The sequence below is a fragment of the Alexandromys fortis genome, unplaced genomic scaffold, assembly GCF_014885135.2.
Source record: "Alexandromys fortis isolate MF-2015 unplaced genomic scaffold, M_Fortis_MF-2015_v1.1 scaffold_34, whole genome shotgun sequence".
NCBI classification, from domain to species: domain Eukaryota; kingdom Metazoa; phylum Chordata; class Mammalia; order Rodentia; family Cricetidae; genus Alexandromys; species Alexandromys fortis.
The window spans coordinates 2,036,738-2,055,619 of NW_026067933.1; the positions used below are offsets into that span (position 1 = coordinate 2,036,738).

Here is an 18,882-nt window from a genome sequence, read left to right on the forward strand (position 1 = left end):
TTTCAACAGAAAAGATATTTAATCTCAATATTTAATTTAATTTCAATCCAGACTGGAGTATTAGATATCACCATCTTCACAGTTTCTAGGGATATTCATACTAAGATTGAAAACTCTGGGAAAAGTGTAAATAATTGGAAACAACCCTGTTTTTGGACAAATGGCATAAAGATAAATCTCCAAATGTCTGGTTTGGTTGTTTTCCTACTTTAATGATTCACTTACATGGGTCTTTCTCTGTTTTTTTTTCCCCCTCTAGCTTTTGGAGGGGGATGCAAGTTTTCTGGTTTCTGGTTTGGCATTATTTTCACCTTTTCTACCTGCTTATAAATGATAAGAGACAGATGTCAAAGGAAGGAGCTGTCCCCTTGGGCAGCTTCAGGAGGGGACCCACCGTTCCTCAGAACCAGGACTCTCTCTTCCAGTTGTTTTCCTAATATTTCCCTCAGTCGAGCCAGAGGCCTGGGTTTCAAGAAAACAGTTTGATCACCTAATTTTGATTAGACCGACCCCACCCCCACCGCCACTTCTATCACTGAGAAGCAGAACTGGAGGCTCCGACTCTCTTTGGACAGGCTAGAGGGGCCGAAGTGTAAATTCTGTAAGATGCAGGGTCAAAGTTTGGCTTAACCCTCCCGACTCTAATTTTTCTCAAGCATTTACAGAATTTCCTAACGTCCATCTTTCCAAGGGTTGGAATATTTACTCCACTGGGTCATACAGTGCACCTCTAGCACCCGAGAACCCAGAACATTCTATCCTCTTCCAATGTTTGTTAAGACATACCTAGATTCCCTCTGATATCACAGATACCATGGGATGTGTCCCTTTATAACGAATTCTACTGTCTCTAGCTTAGAATACCACTAGCAAGCCTTCCTTCGCAGTGTGCCCCTCCACAAAGGGTTGGTTCTGAAACCTGCTTATTTTTGTATTACACGGAAGCCATTAGTTTTGTAGTACCTTAGCCAGGATCAGTCAGGTCTGTCTCCCCTCGGTGTCCTCAGCAAATACCGCACAGAGATGCCTGAATCCAAAGTTACACATGCATCTTTTTATAAAGCTATGATTCCACATTCTAGAACACACCCAACAACTCCAGACATTCTTAGGATCTGGAGGCAGAGGGAGCAGAGACTATGACCTCATAAACTTCCACTGAAACAAAGACTATGACCTCATAACCTTCCATTCATCAGTTTCCTCAAGCGCAAACGGATGCATCACACGGTTAATTCCACTTTACAGCTTCCATTTATGCGAATGTATTCATACATGCGCAGGAGAGCATTTTTCATGATGCTCAGGCCGGTTCTCACCCTCATTGCCAAAAACTGAGGACTTGCCGTTTAAAAGACGTCAATCAAAGGCTAAGCAAAATTATAGCTCCTGTAGTGACTACATTTGAGGTTTTTCGTAGAGTTTCCCTTAATGTTTAACCCTAACCACGGAGTCAGTCTCTGTTATGCCCAAATCCTGCAGAGCTTTGCGCATGAGTCGCACATGCGCAAATCCCTTCCAGGTGGGCGGGAGTAACACCCACCCACACTCTCCTGCTCGAGCGCCGGAGCCCGATGGTTTCCTAGGTGACTGAGCAGCAGCGTCGACGCTCGATTGAGCAGGCCTGGGGGAGGCTCCCAGAGGGCTGCGCGCTCCTGACCTCGGGTGCTGTCATGGCGGGTGCGTTGAAGAAGGTGAGCGGATGGAGGTCACCACGGTGGTGTGGCGGCCGCGTCTCCCTCACCCGTGGGTGGAGACGCTAAGCCGACGGGGTTGGGGAGGGTCCGATGCCCTGGGAGGGGATTACCGGACGGTCGGCTGCTCTGCGGGCGGCTTGGGGACGCGGGCCGGGCAGGGAAGTCCCGGGAGGGACGGGTTGGCTTTCTGTGCGCGGTGGCTCGTGGGATTACGGTAAACAGCGCGGCTGTGTTTTGTTTCCGAACAGACCACCGGCCTGGTGGGATTGGCTGTGTGCCCGACGCCACACGAGGTAAGTTCGTGTGTGTGCGTGTGTGCTCGCGCGCGTGCGTATGACCTTGGTCTAACAAGGTTAACGGGACACACGAGATAAATACGGGTGTGTGTGTGTGTGTGTGTGTGTGTGTGTGCAACCTTGATCTTGCAGTGTCAACGGGACAGGAACCCACCCCACCCCACCCACGCCTCTCCTCCCACCCCTCCGCGTCCCCGAGAGCTCTTGACACAATGACACCCTAGGCTTCTCTGATCCCACGTCCCCCTTTTTGATGTTGCCTTTTCTGTGTCCTCTTCGTTAAGACACTTTTCTTCTTGACCCTTTCTTGGCATTTTCGCACCTTCAGTTGTATGGACTATCCTCGGCGCCCTGCACGTCGCATTTTCATACATTTCTGCTTTGGATTTCACACATTGGCTTATCCCACCACCCTAACAGTTGCCTCCTTCGGTATCTATTGGAAAACATACAAACAAACCTAAACAAAAATCTTGTAATTTCTCCTCTTTTCAGCAGTTACACTGCTTCTCTCCTTCCCTATATACGTACATAACTCGAGTCATCAGTATTTACTGCCTCCAGCTTCTCATCACCTCTTCAATATACTTCAGCCAGACCTGGCCAGAACTGCCCTTTTCAGTGTTTCCCGTGATAGCAGTGATGCTAAATCTCGTCGGTTCACGTTTCTCTTAATTGTCCCAGGAGTACCAGTGAAAATACTTTGATTACATTTATCTATTTGTGTGTGTGCCAGTGTGTGTGTAGGTCAGAAAACAATTCCGTGGAGTTGGTTCTCTCCTTTCACCATATAGGTCCCGGGGACATCACTCAGATCAAAAGGCTGGTGGCAAGCGTGGTTACCCACTGTGCCATCTCCTGACCCCAGAGCTGCAGTTTTGACACTTTTGATGATCTACACGAACTACCTTGTTTCCTGGGTGTCCAGGCTTCTCACTATCCTGTGTTTAGTCTTTTGAGCGGTTGTTGTTTATTGTTTTTCCTAATCCTTTGCCTTTTCCAGTTCCTCATTTCTCTACTCTTATACTTTTTTGTCGTATTCATGACCCAGTTCTTAGACAGTTTTTAAATTTAGGTTTGTTTTGCTCTCCTTGAGTGGAGATAATCTAATGGTTTTAAATGCTACCTATAAACAGTTTAATTCTTCTATTTCCATATCAAGCACTGGCCTCCCCTCTTATGAAGCCGTGTGTGTATGTGTGTATACACGCATATGCTCTTAGTGAGCATCTTCAGTTGTGTGTCAGACGGGTCACCCGAGCTTCTCCGACTCAGAGTCCCCATCTGAAATCACGCTGCACTGCGTTCACCCGCTCACATGTCACTTGCTATGTCAGTAAATCCTCTGCGTCCGACCCTCAGAGTTATCCAGGTACACCTCACCACCGCCTTTGCTAGCCCCACGTTTCTGTCACTGTCCTCACTTCTGTGATAATTACATCACTTTGGGAGCTGCTTTTCCCCGCCTTTTTCTTAGCTGGTTTGTGCAAAAATGTATCTGGTTATGCCATTTCTTTCTTTAAAACCTTCCAGAGGCTTTCTCAGTTTTTGGGCCCTTTTAGGGATTCTCCAGATCACTCTTTAACAGACCACATTTTGCTCAGGTATTGTCGGACTCAGACTTTTTACAAAGATAAGACTATTGTGTGTTCACTGCTAGAACTCTGAGGAGCTCATAGTACAGTCAGTGCTTAGTGAATGACTCTTGGATTCTTTATGAATTTGTATTTCAGAGTTAATGTGGAGAACAGAAGTCACAGTTCTCTGTTTCTGATATTCTTCCTCTATGGCTTGTCTTTATCAGGTCTATGACTCTTTCTGCCCCAACTCAGAACTTGAACGTTGTCATTGTTACTAAAATCTTTTACTTTCATATTTATTCCAGTAATGGATTGTGCTTAATTTTTTTTCTCTAACTGCTGTGGCATAATCCCTTTGTACACTGAAGATTTGTTGCTGTGATTGGTTTAATAAAGATGTTGACTGACCAATAGCTGGACAGAATAAACTTAGGTGGGAGAACCAAACTAAGGACACCAGGAAGAAGAAGGGTCCAGAGAGACTCAGAAAGAAGTAAGATGAGCATTCTGTGTTGAAGGAAGGCGCTGCCAGGTGGCAGAGGGTAGATAAGAATTATAGGTTAATTTAAAATGTACGAATTAGTAGTAACAAGTGTGAACTATTGGATGAACATTTATAATTAATACTGAGTCTCCGTGTCAGTTATATGGGATCTGGCAGGTGGGGAAGAACAGTTCACCTACATCTACCAGTCTGGTTCGACCTCTTTGATCTTCCTCTAGTCTTCAGTGCAGCTTAAGCCCTTGCTCTTGTGGAAGTGCTTTCAACAGCTTTATTACTGGCCTTCGTGACTCTTTCTTTCTTTCCTTCCTTTAGCTCATGACCGGCAGCTTAATTTTCCTAAAACATAGGCTCAACTGCACCCTTATCTTAAGTCTTTTAGTCTCCCCAAAAGGCCCAAGAGCTGTAACGTGGTATGTAAAACTACATGCAGTCTAACTTTTCTCCTCCGTGTCTCCTGAGTGTTTCTGTTATGTACTTACTTCTAGTCAAGTGCTTCCTAAATAAACACGAGCACAAACTTGTAAGCTGTCCTAATGCAATATGAAGTTGTCTAGAATTTTTTTTTTTTTTTTTTTTTTTTTTAGTATAGAAAACTAAAAGTAGTGCATGACTGTCTTCCTAGCACTTGGGAGGCCAAGATGTGGGGATCTAAGTTTGAGGATAGCACGAGCTATAGAGTAGGACCCTGCTTCAAAGGGAGCAGAAAGATTTGTTTGTTTGTTTGTTAATAAATTACTTTTATGATTTAACCTAACATCTGACATTTTATCATTTTAGTGTATATTCAGTATGAAATTTAATGCTAGTCTGCAGCCCCTTTTTTACAGTATATTCTCCTACACTATATCTCCCTCTGGGTTAGCTATATTTTAAGTACTCCACAGCTGTATTTGATGAGCAGCTGCTTACTGCACAGCACAGCTGCAGAGGTGTATCTACTTCCTTTATGGCTTTGGTGTCTTTTGCCAGTCTGGTACTGTATTAATTTGTACGTAAATTGCTTCTTCCAACACCTTCAGGTTTTCAACTCCATCCCTCAAAGGTGTCTCAGATGCATTTTCTTCTTTTTGAGCTCCTCTGCGTTTTGCTGAAGTGATTCTTCCTTCATAGGATGCTGAGACTGAGACAATAGGTGACTGGTACTGACCCAACATCCTATATGCTCTCTACGTTTTATGGATGAGGAATGAGGGCATCTAGATCAAAACAGCTTGTCCAGGCAGCTAGGCAGTGGCGCTGTGTGCGTGCAGACCATCAGTTCTTGGTGTTGTTTTTACTGCCTCCCGCTCTGTATCTTCTCCCGGTCCGCCATGATGGATTCTGTGTTTTATCGTGCTTATCATATTTTCCACCACTCTTCTCTGTAGAACGAGTTTGACCCACGTCCAGTCTGTCTATATCCAAACAGCACATGGTACATTCTTACTGAAAAAAGAAGAGTGTTCTTTAGAAGTGTTGATTGCTTGTATTACTGACATGCTCAGGTTTCAGGCTCGTGTCCCTTGTTGGGAGGCTGCTCAGGTTTGCATCTGTGTTTTGGCACAGTGATGAGTACAGTCTGCTTTCACTGTGAGAAGCGTCCCAGTTTGATACTACATTACACAGACACTTTCCTTTGCATTGTCCTACGCTGATCATTCTGATTCTCATCTGAATTTTTTGTGAGACTAGATGCATTCTATTTTACCCTAAAAGATGAAAAAATAGTTTTCAATTTATTTGATACTTATGTGTATGCCTGCATGTGTGTCTGTGTACCATTCTGTTCCTGGTACCAGTGAAGAGGGTATCACATCCCCTAGGACTGGGGTTGCAGATCCTTGTAAACTGCTATGTGGATGCTGGGAATAGAACCCAGGTCTTCTAGAAGAGCAGCCAGTGCTCTTAGCCACTGAGCCGTCTCTCTAGTTACCGCCCCTCAATCTTTTTAAAAACCTCAAAATTTGAATCAGATTGAAACTTATTAAAATACTGTATTAAAATGAATATATGCATTATATTAATAAATTTGAGAGGACAAGGATTAAAATGATTCCAAAATAATACATATGCATGTATACTGCATACACATTATTATCCAATACACAGTCTCCTAATTATAGGTTCTTATAAATCAAAACCGAGTTACATACCTTATTCCAAGAGGGAAGAACAAAGCACAGTTAGAACATCAGAGTCTTGACATCTCGATGTGCAATTTGTAATACCCATTACCTCAAGATGAGGAATTCAGCTTTAATAAATGATTTGATTCCAGAGAAGGCCATTAGCTAGCTACGAGTTGGTTTTAATTTAGCTTATTATTATACTTCTTATATATGTACACTCAACTTTTGTATATACCACAGTAGGAAGAATTTCCATGCTTGTATTCCATTTTTTCTTAGGTTGTAAAGAGATTGAACATAGACATGAATTTTAGTAAAGCACAGTTTAAAATTGTGAATTCTCTTAGTTATTCCTGTGAGTACTTAAATGCATTCTGTCTGTGGTGGCATTTTGACTTACTGACGTGTGTGTGGTTTGTCTTTCCAGAGGCTAACAATATTGTATACAAAGATTCTTGATATTATGAAGCAGTTCCCTCAACATGCAGCCTATAGAAAATACACAGAACAGATCACCAATGAGAAGCTGGATATGGTCAAGGCGGTAAGTAAGACATTTAAGGAATATTTCAGGTGCTCATTTTAGCTCTTGGTTTGTACTTTCTTTCAGTGCTATTCATCCATCTTTTTCCTTCTGCATTCAGCAAACACCTGTGCTCTGACTGACTGATTTCCATGTGTAAAGCACTGTTGGAGGACAAGAATAAGACAGGATCCGTGCCCCGAGGTGACATTGCAGGTTCCTTTGTGCCATCTTCCAGCCTAGTTGTGGGTGATCTTTCACCTCTGACTGTAGAGACATTCCTCTTGATTTCTAACCACAGCAGAGAAGAACAAAAGCCAGGAGAATTGTGTTGTGGTGATGTACAGAAAGCTGTCAAAATGATTACTTTAGAGAGTATGTTGTCCAGGGCTTGGTCATGCAGGCCTGTAATCCCCAGCTTCTAGGGAAACTGAGGCAGGGAGATCACAAATTCTTGTCACCTTGGGCTACAGAGGAAGCTCAGAGCTGGCCTGACTGGTAACTTTATTAGACTTCATTTCAAAATAAAAAGGTGTGACTTGGTGGTAGAACTTTTAGCATGTATGAGCCCTAGGTTCAAGGGCTAATCCCATAAACACACAGCACTTTGTTGTACAGGAAGAGGGCTGCTTGGTTTTCTTCAAGCTACACTGAACACTGAAACTGAATACTTTGTTCCCAGAAATCTGTGTCACAGCTGTAATACATGGTATTGCTTTATTTAGAAATAAATTGTCCCTGGAAAAAATTGAAGTCACATAAACTCACAGGGGTGGGACCCTGACCCTCTAAGGATAGTGTATAAATAGACACTAGACAGTCTTGCTCCTTGCCCATGAGTGTCAGCGCGTGAAGGATGTGTGAGCACATAGCAAGGTGCCATTGTGTGACTTCGGGGGGCGGGGGGAAACAAACCCTCATTAGACCCAACTATGTTGTCACCTTGACTTTGGACGTCTGCTCTCTACAACTATAAGAAAAGTCTGTTTTGTGTGTGTGTGTGTGTCTGTGTCCTTCATGGTGCTAGGGATTGAACCTGGGACCTCACACAAGTGAGGCAAGCATACCGTTTGTATCCCAACGTCTTCCTTAACTTTCTGTTTTGACACAAGGTTTCATTAAACTGCTCAAGATGAACTTGAACTTAATTCTGTATATGGTTCAGGCATGCCTAGAATTTGCAATCCTCCTGCCTCAGTACCTAGAATAGGTGAAGTTACACATCTGTGTCAGGAGGCTCAGCTGAAATTTCTAGTGTTTAATCCAGCCAATCTATGTATTTTGTTATAGGGCCAACCAAATGGAGCCTACAGCTTTCAGTCCCAGTGCTGGCAGGGAGACGTGAAAGAGCTGACTTTGTAGAACTCAATAACTGTTCATCCGGGCACAAGTGATAACAGTATATGTATTATTAGGTTACCAAAGATTTGATCCTTAGCTTGGAGTCTGGAAGTAACCTACAGATAGTCTTTGAAGGAGGCTGATGGTAGCTTGATTTGTTTGAGGCAGATGAACTGATGTCTTTTTTCTTCTCACAGACTAAGAATGTCTCTGCTTTTCATAGGTGAACCTGTCCCACTGTGCCTTTGATTCTTCCTCAACTTCACTCTCAGTGACCTTTGTTTATCCTGTCTGGTCTCTGGTTTTCCCCTCTTCCATTTTGTCACTGTTTGCATTAGTCTGAGATATTTAGTTGGGTCCTATATGTATTTCAAGAAAAAATGTATTTCAGTATTTTTTTCACTTACTGTTGATGTCACAGTCATTGTCAGAGTTCACTGCCATCACCTCTTCACTTAGGAACCCAAAACCTTTGCTCTGCTGCCTCAGCTGCCTTCAAACCAATTATTAATTTGTAGTCCTATCTTACTTACTTTGTGTCTAGTTCTGCAAACAATAGAATACATTCTCAGTATCTAAATCTTACATCTTTTTTCTGTTGAAAAATTGTCCTGTGGTTTTTTGTGTCGTGTGTCTGAAAGGCTGAGTTTTAAGCTTCTTCCTGACCTGGGCATATGAAACTCAGCTTTCACTGATGGATTTGGAGCTAGAGTCATGGTTGCAGGTTAATTCTGGCATGATCTGTAAGGTCTGCTGAAGTCTAGCTTTTGTCTTCTTAGTCCACCATGTCATTTCTTTTACACTTCTGCAGCGCTCACCTGCTGGTACTTCTGTGGATTCTATGCAGTTTTACTTATGTGGTCACTTTATTTTATCTTTTGAATTCCCCTTATTTTGTCTGGTTTAAATATGTCTGCTCCAAGATGCAGGTGTTGCTGGGCTTGTAGCTCAGCAGTGGAACATTGCCTCACATGTGGGAGGGACGGCTTCTGCTTTCCCACACCATCCAGAGTACACGGTTGCTATCATTATCATTAACACTCTTTTTATTTCATTTATGGGATAAAATCTACCTGGATAATGACGAAAAAGCTCGGTCTATTAGAAAAGAGTTTCCTTAGGTAGTCAAGGCACCATATTAGCAATTTTCTTAAAGTAAAGAATAATGTACATCAAAAATATATAGAAATCATAAGTGTAGGGCTTGATGGAATTTTAAGAATTAACACATTCTAATTAATACCAGACAAAAAAAGTGATGTTCCATGTCACCAAGTCATTTACTCCTAGTTACTACCCCCCCCCTTTTTTTTAAACATAATAGATTCATTTTGCCTATTTCTCAACTCTGTAGGAATGGAATAATTTTCATATACCCATTGATACTCGTTTTTCCTACTTAATAGTATATTTGAGGGTATCATATAGTTATAATTTGTCCCTCACCATTGCCATATAGTATCCTACTGTATCTCAGGACCATAATTGACAGATCACTTCTATTGGTGCTGGTTATTTAGGTTATTTCTAGTTTGGGACTGTTATTTGTGGCTTCTGTGACATTTTCGAACATATAATTTATTTATTATGCATTGTTTGGTATATTCCCAGAAGAGGAGTTTTTTGGTCATATGATAGCATTTATTGTTTATTCATTTATAGGTGGTATAGAAAATATTTACAAAAGTAAGATATTTGAAAATTTAATTTAGCAAGACTAAATTATATATTATATGTCTTACCTTTGCTAAGTATGTCAGTATTTAACAGTTGTTAATATTAAGGCAGAAGTAATTGAGTAGTAGAGAAAAAAATGGATTTCCATCAAATTTTTGGTTAAAAAGAATAAGAGCAAGGTGAGAGAAAAACTGCTTGTTGGAAGGGCTTTTATATATGGCTTTTTAACATGTAGGATATTGAAATTCTCAGAGATTATGCTTCTGTGTATAATTCTCTTTTTTCTTTCTCCTTAAAATTGTAGGAACCAGATGTTAAAAAATTAGAAAATTTGCTTCAGGGTGGTGAAGTAGAAGAGGTGATTCTTCAGGTAAGGAAACACTGAACATTTAGTGTTGTGGCATCTCGTGCTGGTCTTGGCTTGCACCTGACGGCTAAGTGAGAACTTGGGTGAAATTTGAAAGCCACTGTTGTAGATGAGGGACGGGTTTTACGTCTCCCTGAGATTGTCAACACTAATTCCTACAGATTTCATTCTCCGAAGTCAGAGTTTTCTTAGTGGTGACCGTGTGGCCCTGAAACTTTGCTTTTGTAATACTCAATATTTGATGGTAGACTACATTAGGACTTTAGAATACTGGTTGTAGAAGTGTATGCTCTAGTAGTTAGCGTTCAGGTATTCCTCTGAAAATACATCTTGAATAACTCATCAAATAATCTTATTTCCAAATTTTCTTTTATTAATAGGCTGAACATGAACTAAGTCTGGCAAGGAAGATGCTGCAGTGGAAGCCATGGGAGCCACTGGTGGAAGAGCCTCCTGCCAACCAATGGAAGTGGCCAATATGATTACAGTGTATGATGGTTGATGCCAATTAAATGTGCAATTAAATGTTCTGTTATGCTAAGATGTGTCCTTGTCATCGACATCTTAGAGTTAAGAAGAGTATAGTGTGTACCTTCTTTCCAAGACATATTTAGGAGACAACATTGGTTATGGTAACGGGGTCCTATGAATCCTTTCACACTGACTTTCCGGTTTCCATTTCTGAGGTCACACAATGGGTTTGCTGTGCCTGTGTCATCTTTCATTGACTCCTGTTATATTTGAGCGTCTTGGATATTTCACCAACATGCTACTATAGCTTTGTTTAGTGGAGCAGACTTTATTGGTGTTTGCTTAGGAGTTTCTGGTAATTGCTATGTAAATGTGATAGTAATCTTCACATAGTAATGTTCTTGATGGGAATGGCACCCACTCTTCTCAGTACTTAACTAAATCATGTGACATCAGAATAGCGTGCTGTAGTTTATCTCTGCTGCTGGTAAGAAAACCAGCAGTGTGGTGTGACCCTGCAAAGCATGGTGTGTTGGAGGAACTACCGCCATCATGGTAACACTTCGGGTAACACAAGCAGTGCACCTCTAGAATAGGCGCCGTCTAATACACTTGGATTCCATAGTCACACCAGCCTGTACAATATAGGTTCCAACATACTGAGATCCTCCTTCCTCGTCTGTCAGTGTACCCAAGCTGACGTCACTGGAAATCGTGTGCCCAGATCTTTGTATTGGTCATAGACAATGATAATAAGAATGGCTGTCTGCAAGCTACCGTGTCTTAATCTACCCATTTGCACATTACCGTTCTGTGGCCCTCACAACCTTACGCTTGTTTTCAGTCCTTCAATTCTTTCCCATTTGATTTATAAACATCCAGGTTAAATGTCCTGATTTCACAGAGGATTCTGTTTGTCCGAGATTTTTAATGTTGCTGACTGTCTTCTAGACTAAGTTGAGTAGTTTTTTATCAGTAGCCTTCTGATAACTCATATTCAAATTCTTACCATATCACAGGTACTTCCAAAGAGAAGCCTATCATGTTTGACTGTGCAGACAAGAAAGTAATCTTTAAGTTTTGTGTCCCCTGCCCTTGCTTTGCCTATCTGGACTTAATGCTGAATATTTCAGTTAGTGGACAGTCTGTTTTGGAATGAAAATGGCATTTACCTAGCATAACCAAAGATGTATTCATCTTGGAATGATTGTGAGTGGATGTATAATAACTTCATAAGGATGGCAGGAATATACTGGTACTATTTGGACAAACAGCATACGGCATCTACTAGATGAAGGCTCTGGGAACTGTCACTTACAGGAGGCCTCGCTCTGTAGAGTGTGCTGCTGCCAAGAGGCAGTTTTCATTATGCCCTTTAGTCTTAGTCTCCTCCCCTCTCCTTTCACTCAGATCTGCAGGATAGAAGAACAAATTTGTCTTTTGCTTTCTCCCTTTCTTAAGGGACAGTCAGTGGAGTGCATTTGAGTGTCTCTTCAAAATGATGAAAGTCAAAATCTGTGGCAATTCATAACAGCTGGTCTCACCTTATTCTTGGGACTCCGTGGTTACACAAGTTATGTTGCTATATAGGCATGTGCTGGGCCATAGTGATAAATGCCAAATTGCTAAAAATCACACGTTTTTGTTTGTTCAATAAGTTCAATTTCCCATAAAAACTTGTACAGTGAGATCCTAAATTGTACATTCAGGTTCGAGTTAAGTGACGGGAGCTACAGAAATATATTTGGAAGTATCTTTGAAGGTAGTCAGCTAAGACTAGTTAGTGAAAAAAGTAGTGTAAAGAACTGATTTAGTACAGGCTATCTGTGTGTGTGCTTGGGAACCGTGTGTGTGTGTGTGTGTGTGTGTGTGTATGTGTGTGAATACATGTGTTTGTGTGTGCTTGGGAAACGTGTGTGCGCATGCATGCGTTTGTGTGTGCTTGGGAACCGTGTGTGTGTGCGCATGCATGCGTTTGTGTGTGCTTGGGAACCGTGTGTGTGTGTGTGCATGCATGCGTTTGTGTGTGCTTGGGAACCATGTATGCGCATGCATGCATTTGTGTGTGCTTGGGAACCATGTGTGTGCGCATGCATGCGTTTTTTGTGCTTGGGAGCTACATGACAAGCTGTGGTGTGGTTCCCTGGTACCATTCACCTCTTTAAAATTTTTTTTTCATTTTACTGTTCTTTTTGGACAGAATATCTCATTGACCTGGAAAGGCTCCCGGCATTGGGATTACAAGCATGTGTCATCCATCCTGGCTTCCTTTGTTTTGTAAACATGGGTTTGGGAAGTAAAACTTAAGTTCTAACAAATCAAGCATTCTACAGACTGCTTCTCTCCCAGGTGCCTAGTGTGAAGTCCTGGTTTATTCCTAGTACACGTGCAAGGAGACTTGACAAAGGCTGCTCCTAAGAGTGCCACCAGGGAGGGGCACAGACTAAGCGGATGCCAACAGAACGTCCATCCATGAACATGGCTGTAAGGAACTGGAACAGCACATGAATAAAGACAAAGAGTACGTGCTGGAAGTGCCGGGGAACTCACAGATTGTGTTTGCCACACCGCTAGTTAATTTTTAAGGAAGTCTTTGTCGCTTCACAGTAGCACACAGTTTTTTGGTGGCATATCTTTTAGATATGTAATTTTGTAATTGCTATATATTTATTTCTATTTATGACTAAATTATAAGATACATTACTGGATTTCATGATGTCATGCCCCCCCCCCCCCCTGTGGCTCCTGTACCTTTCTTAGAGGTAAATTTTGCTACCTTGTTACAGAGTGTCACATTTTACTGAGTATGGATTCCTTTTCTTTAGGGTAAAACAGGCCCACAAAGTTTTCCCATAGCTCATTTATAAAAAAAAAACCTAACTCGATACAAGATTATTTCTGGTCTATATTCCATTTTAATATGAATAAACATTTGTTGTCACAGATACATAGTAAATAAATGTATCAATGTATTTGATTTGGGACTGAAGATGTATTGCTCAATACACACTATGCACCCATATTACCTTCTGTAATTCAGTGAAATCTTGAATATCTGACATATGTACTTCAAAAGTTTCAGGAAAGTGGTGATGGCCCTTCGCACGTTCACAAAGGACGCAAATTTAATCCAGAGATAATTCCCCAAACAATGTTCAGGTCCTTAGTTTTGTAAATAATTATTCTAGTATTTTTCATACTTAGCCATTTTTATCAAGACACATTTGCTTATGAGGTTACTTCAAAATGCTTGATTTCATAAGGCCACCAGGTGGCACCTTTGTAAAAGTGGGAGCACATTGAGAGAAAGAGATGACTGGAGGGAGATGAGTCATTTTGGACAGCAAAACCTGAGCAAGTGCACAGATTTAGGATGAAAAGTAAAAAGCTTTTGTACGGCACTATTTTCATTTTGTAATCAATAGTATTTTCCTATCACTATTTTCAGTTAGGGGCTATTGACCCTTAGCCAAACACCTTTGTGTATTTGTGAGAGACTGAGTGTGTGTTCCTGATGTATGTCTGCGATTCAAGCTACATAGACCACCTAAGAAAAGTACACTCTAAGAAAAGCTATTGTAAAATTGAGCACATAAAGTTAAGGTCATAATGCGTTATCAATACGTTATTAGAACGGGTAGTGAATATCAGGCTACACTTAACAGTGGAAAGAACATGAATCTTTCTGCTGCCTGCTTTTTGCCCCATTTCCGACCTCTGTTCCTAACGATATTGTTTTCATTACTGCCCCTAACAGGAGGACACTACAGGGTTGGGTGGAAGGGTGTGTGGAGGGAAGGGGAGGAGGGGAGGGAGTGGGAACTTGGACTGGTATTTTCTTTTTAAATCTAATAAATTAAAACAACAACAAACCAAAACAAAAAAGTGGGGTTGTAGCAACAAGGTATAAAGACGTGAAGACAATGGCCAATGTGATTGAGGGAAAGGACTGTATACAAAGTTTTTAGTTTTATTAATCTCTTTAGATATCAAAGGATGTTAAACACAGTAGCACATAATAGGGACTTAAAGTCTGGACTGTGTTTAATCCTGCCTCTCATTAAATCTTTGTGTATTTTATTTTTCTCAATAACACAATAGTGCTCATAGTGCCTCAATAGAATCCTTGCCTTGACTCCTGGGCATACAGACACGGTGCTTAATGATAACACTTGCTAAACATTGGCTGCTGTTAGGAGATAACCACAGGAAGCTTCTGTGGGGAACATATTTGATCTTTTCTCCAAAACGGTGCTTTTAAAACTTTAAAGAATTTGAAGATAGAAAAACAAAAGCTCAGCTTCTCCTGACTCATAAAGAGTATTTAATAGTCCTTCTTTTCCTGTTCTCTCTGGCTCCAGGAAGCTATAGCAAGGGTCGAAACTGGACAAAAGAAAGTAGGCACTCACCATTGTGAATCTGGGTTCTCTCATCATCCCTGTCTTTCAGTGTTCATATATTTCATTTTAAAAGAAAATCACCTGTGGGTTTAGATGGCTACAGACTGCCTTTTCAAACTGTAAGCGCTCCCGGAGGAGAAAGGTTAACTTCGGATCATCTTAAGGTCTAGGTTTCTGATAGCTAACAGTATTTACTTTCGTCTTCTCCCCTTTTGCTCTTGCTGGCTTTGCTACTGCGCAGGGGTGGGAGAGGGGTGGGCGTGGCGGGGGGGGGGGAGCCGTGCCCTGGCGGAGGAAGCTGCCCGTTGCTAGGATACGCCGGCCAGCAACAGAACACCTAAGCAGGAAATGCTGCTTCTGAGGACAGGAGACACCTCTTGGTCTGTAATAGCTGTGTTTCTTGAGCAGGTAAGGGGATACATTTGTCATCCCTCTTCTAGATGACTGCTGGTTCTAAGTGGGGGTGACTCTGGCATGTGGACCTTACGGGGGTGCCAATCTCACTTGGGCACCAGGACTGTCTGGTCAGGAGACAACATTTCTCAACTGAAGAACAAAAACCTTACAAAGCATCACACTTCTTTTTGCCCCTTCTCTAGCTGCTTCCTCTCTCCCCTGTCCCCGATTTGCTATCCTCAGTCAACAGGGACAAGATGGGAGGCGAACATCATGCTTCCTCCTGGTTCTGATCATGGTGATCATGTAATGCTAGAGAAGAAGAAGGTGCCTCGGTGGCCTTCTACGGAGGCCGTTTCCGGTTTGCAAGGCATTCAGGGCCTTTAGACTTCCCTCACCAGGCACACTGCTTTCCTCACTCCTCTCCCCTCGTCGTCTCACCTCCCAGTGGAAGTTCAGTAGGCCTATTTCATAGAAGGCGAGACAGGACCTCGGCCTTACTAGCAGTCCAGATGCAGCAGGTTTAAATGGCAAGAACTGAAATCACTAGAGGTGAAAGAGGCAGAGTTTTTTTTTTAATATGCAATCTTAATAACTATTGTGTATTTATTAATTTATTAATTCATTTATGTGTATTTATTTATTTATTTTTGGTTTTTCAAGACAGGGATTCTCTGTAGCTTTGGAACCTGTCCTGGAACTAGCTCTTGTAGACCAGGCTGGCCTCAAACTCACAGAGATCCGCCTGCCTCTGCCTCCCTAGTGCTGGAATTAAAGGCGTACGTCACCGCCATCCGGCTCTGTGTTTTATTTTTAACATCAGGCTAAAACCTTTTTGAGTAGATAATATATAAAAATCAGGAGACTTCTTCATTCTGGAGGGTGCATGCCTCTTAGCACTGGAGAGATGAGGCAAGGGATGGCAAGTTTAAGGCCAGCCTTCATTACATAATGCTATGCTGTGTCAAGAGGTCTGCACCCCCACCAAAGAGTGTGACAGCCTGTGTTATTCACTGTTCTACTATTGGGAAGAGAGACCATGACCGTGACAACTCGTATAAAAAGAAAGCAGTTAGTTGGAGCCTTGCTTACAGTTTCAGAGGTTAGTCCATTATCACCATGGCAGGGAGCATGGTGGCATGCAGGCAGGTGCTGAAGCAGTAGCTGAGATCTGCATCCTGATCGAGAGAGAGAGAGAGAGAGAGAGAGAGAGAGAGAGAGAGAGAGAGAGAACCTGGCATGAACTTTTGACACCTCAAAGCCCACCTCCCGTGACACACTTCCTCGAACAAGGCCACACCTTGCAATCCTTTTAATTCTATCAGAGTTTCACTCCCTGATGTCTAAGTTTTCGAGTATGTGAGTCTATAGGGGCCATTCTTATTCAAGTCACCACATGATCTAACAATGAAAAATTGGATCACTAGCATCTTTCACCTCCCTGTTTTTTTTCCTCTCCGCCCATACATATTCCAGATGTGTTCAAGGTATATGTGCTATGTAGGTGAAGCTGACATGAGAGCACACTGGTCTGTGCACACACAGCAGATCTCAGAACAGCTTCTCATAGGTACATGAGTGCACACTGGTCTGTGCAAACACAGCAGATCTCAGAACAGCTTCCCATAGGCGCATGAGTGCACACTGGTCTGTGTAAACACAGTAGATCTCAGAACAGCTTTCTGTAGGCACACGAGTGCACACTGGTCTGTGTAAATACAGCATATCTCAGGATAGCTTCCCATAGGTATTTCCCACTCTGAAATATGTTTCATACATTTGTGTGGATGCATATAGGTGTGATGCTTCGTGCGAGGTAGGGTTTCTAAGCGCATCATGAAACTTGGTAACTCATAAACAAAAAGATTCACAAATTTCACTACCAAAGAATCCAAAACTTAAGTCTAGTAAAAGAAAGTATAACAGCAGGGGCAGTGGTGGCGCATGCCTTTAATCCCAGCCCTTGGGAGGCAGAGGCAGGAGGATCTTTATGAGTTACAGAGAAACCCTGTATGGAAAGAAAAAAGATGGTATATCATCAAGTTCACAACTGGTAATACAATTATAACATACAACAAAGGGATATTTAAATACAAAGATGAAAAGAAATATCAGTGGGGCAGCAATATGATACTTAATTTTAAGAAAATTATTTGATGGAACTTAATGGAGATCCGTATGAATTTTGACATTTTCCCCTAATTATGGGAACTTCTTTTATAGAGTGTTTAACTTGTAAATGAAGATGATGTACCTTTGTTACATCCCTACTTTTTACTTGTATGAAACTGGAGACAGTTGAAATGTTCTTCAGTAGAGCAAGAAATGGAATATAATGTGTTTTTCTTAGCTCTGCAGTGAAGTTACTACACAATTGTTGAGAAAAATGAGGTAGAAATTAACGTTCAAAAATGTTAAGTATAAGCCGGGCGGTGGTGGCGCACACCTTTAATCTCAGCACTGGGGAGGCAGAGGCAGGCAGATCTCTGTGAGTTCGAGACCAGCCTGGTCTACAAGAGCTAGTTCCAGGACAGGCTCCAAAACCACAGAGAAACTCTGTCTCGAAAAACCAAAAAAAAGAAAAAAAAAGTTAAGTATAGGCTAGATTGCACACCTTTAACCCCAGCACTCAGCAATCAGGAGCTCCAGCACATGGAGCACATGGATCTCTGTGAGTTCAAGGCCAGCCTGGCCAGGACTGCCAGGGTTGTTATACAGAGAAATTCTGTTTCAAAAAAACTAAAACCAAACAAACAAATAAATAAACAAACAAGCAAACACATAAATAAATATCTGTTAAAGATATATAGAGTGAAAAACAAATAAAACTGTATCAATGTTTAAAATATGCAAAAAGTTTATATATTTAAAGATATATGCTTCTAATTATAAATTCACCTATGAACAATTTGTGAAACTATGTTGCTTGACAGTGAGAAATAAAACTATAGTATTAACAATAAAAGGTTTCTTTTACTGTTTATTTTATCCCTTTCTGTTCTAGTAGCTTTATTTTCTTATTTAAGAATATTATGATTTTAAAATTAAATTAACTTGATAATAATTTTGCAACATTAATTTAAAAACGTGTAATTAAAAACACCATAGATCCAAATTAACCAGACCCAAAGTTTATACAAGTCAATGAACTTTTATATAGCTAGAATAGGCAATGAGATGAAAGATGTGGAATTTACATTCAATTTTATACTTTAAATATCAAATACATTTTATGGACTTGTTTACCACCAAACCCAAAATAGTCTGTGACAAAAATTAGAATTAGGAGGGAGTTATCTTTATATTCTCTTTCATAACTTGTGTTATGAAATTATAACAAAACTTAGAAAGTTTGAAAATTATTTTAAAAAATCTTTCCAAATTGAAGCTGGGATGCATAGGTACCTCCTCCGGCTGGAGCTTCAGAGACCTTCCCAGCTCATTCCGTGACGTGCATGCTTGGTCCTTGATACGTTATATGTGCTGCAGTGAGTGTTTAAACATGTTTATGTATGCAAGCG

General features: G+C 41.3%; 2 protein-coding genes across 2 annotated transcripts in view; both read left to right on the forward strand.

Annotated features, from left to right (window-relative positions):
* Nucleotides 1-1,571: 1,571 nt before the first annotated feature.
* On the forward strand, nucleotides 1,572-10,635 carry Ndufa5 (NADH:ubiquinone oxidoreductase subunit A5). The gene is made up of 5 exons (XM_050145910.1): nucleotides 1,572-1,694; nucleotides 1,946-1,990; nucleotides 6,614-6,730; nucleotides 10,032-10,097; nucleotides 10,475-10,635. Exons 1-5 carry the CDS (start codon nucleotides 1,674-1,676, stop codon nucleotides 10,574-10,576), a joined length of 351 nt encoding a protein of 116 aa, XP_050001867.1. The 5' UTR covers nucleotides 1,572-1,673; the 3' UTR covers nucleotides 10,577-10,635.
* Nucleotides 10,636-15,291: 4,656 nt separating this feature from the next.
* Iqub (IQ motif and ubiquitin domain containing) overlaps nucleotides 15,292-18,882 on the forward strand; it is a 59,960-nt gene continuing 56,369 nt past the window's right edge. The window contains exon 1 of the mRNA XM_050145896.1: nucleotides 15,292-15,373. The gene's annotated coding sequence lies outside the window, so the exon portion shown is untranslated. The remainder of the gene's footprint in view (nucleotides 15,374-18,882) is intronic.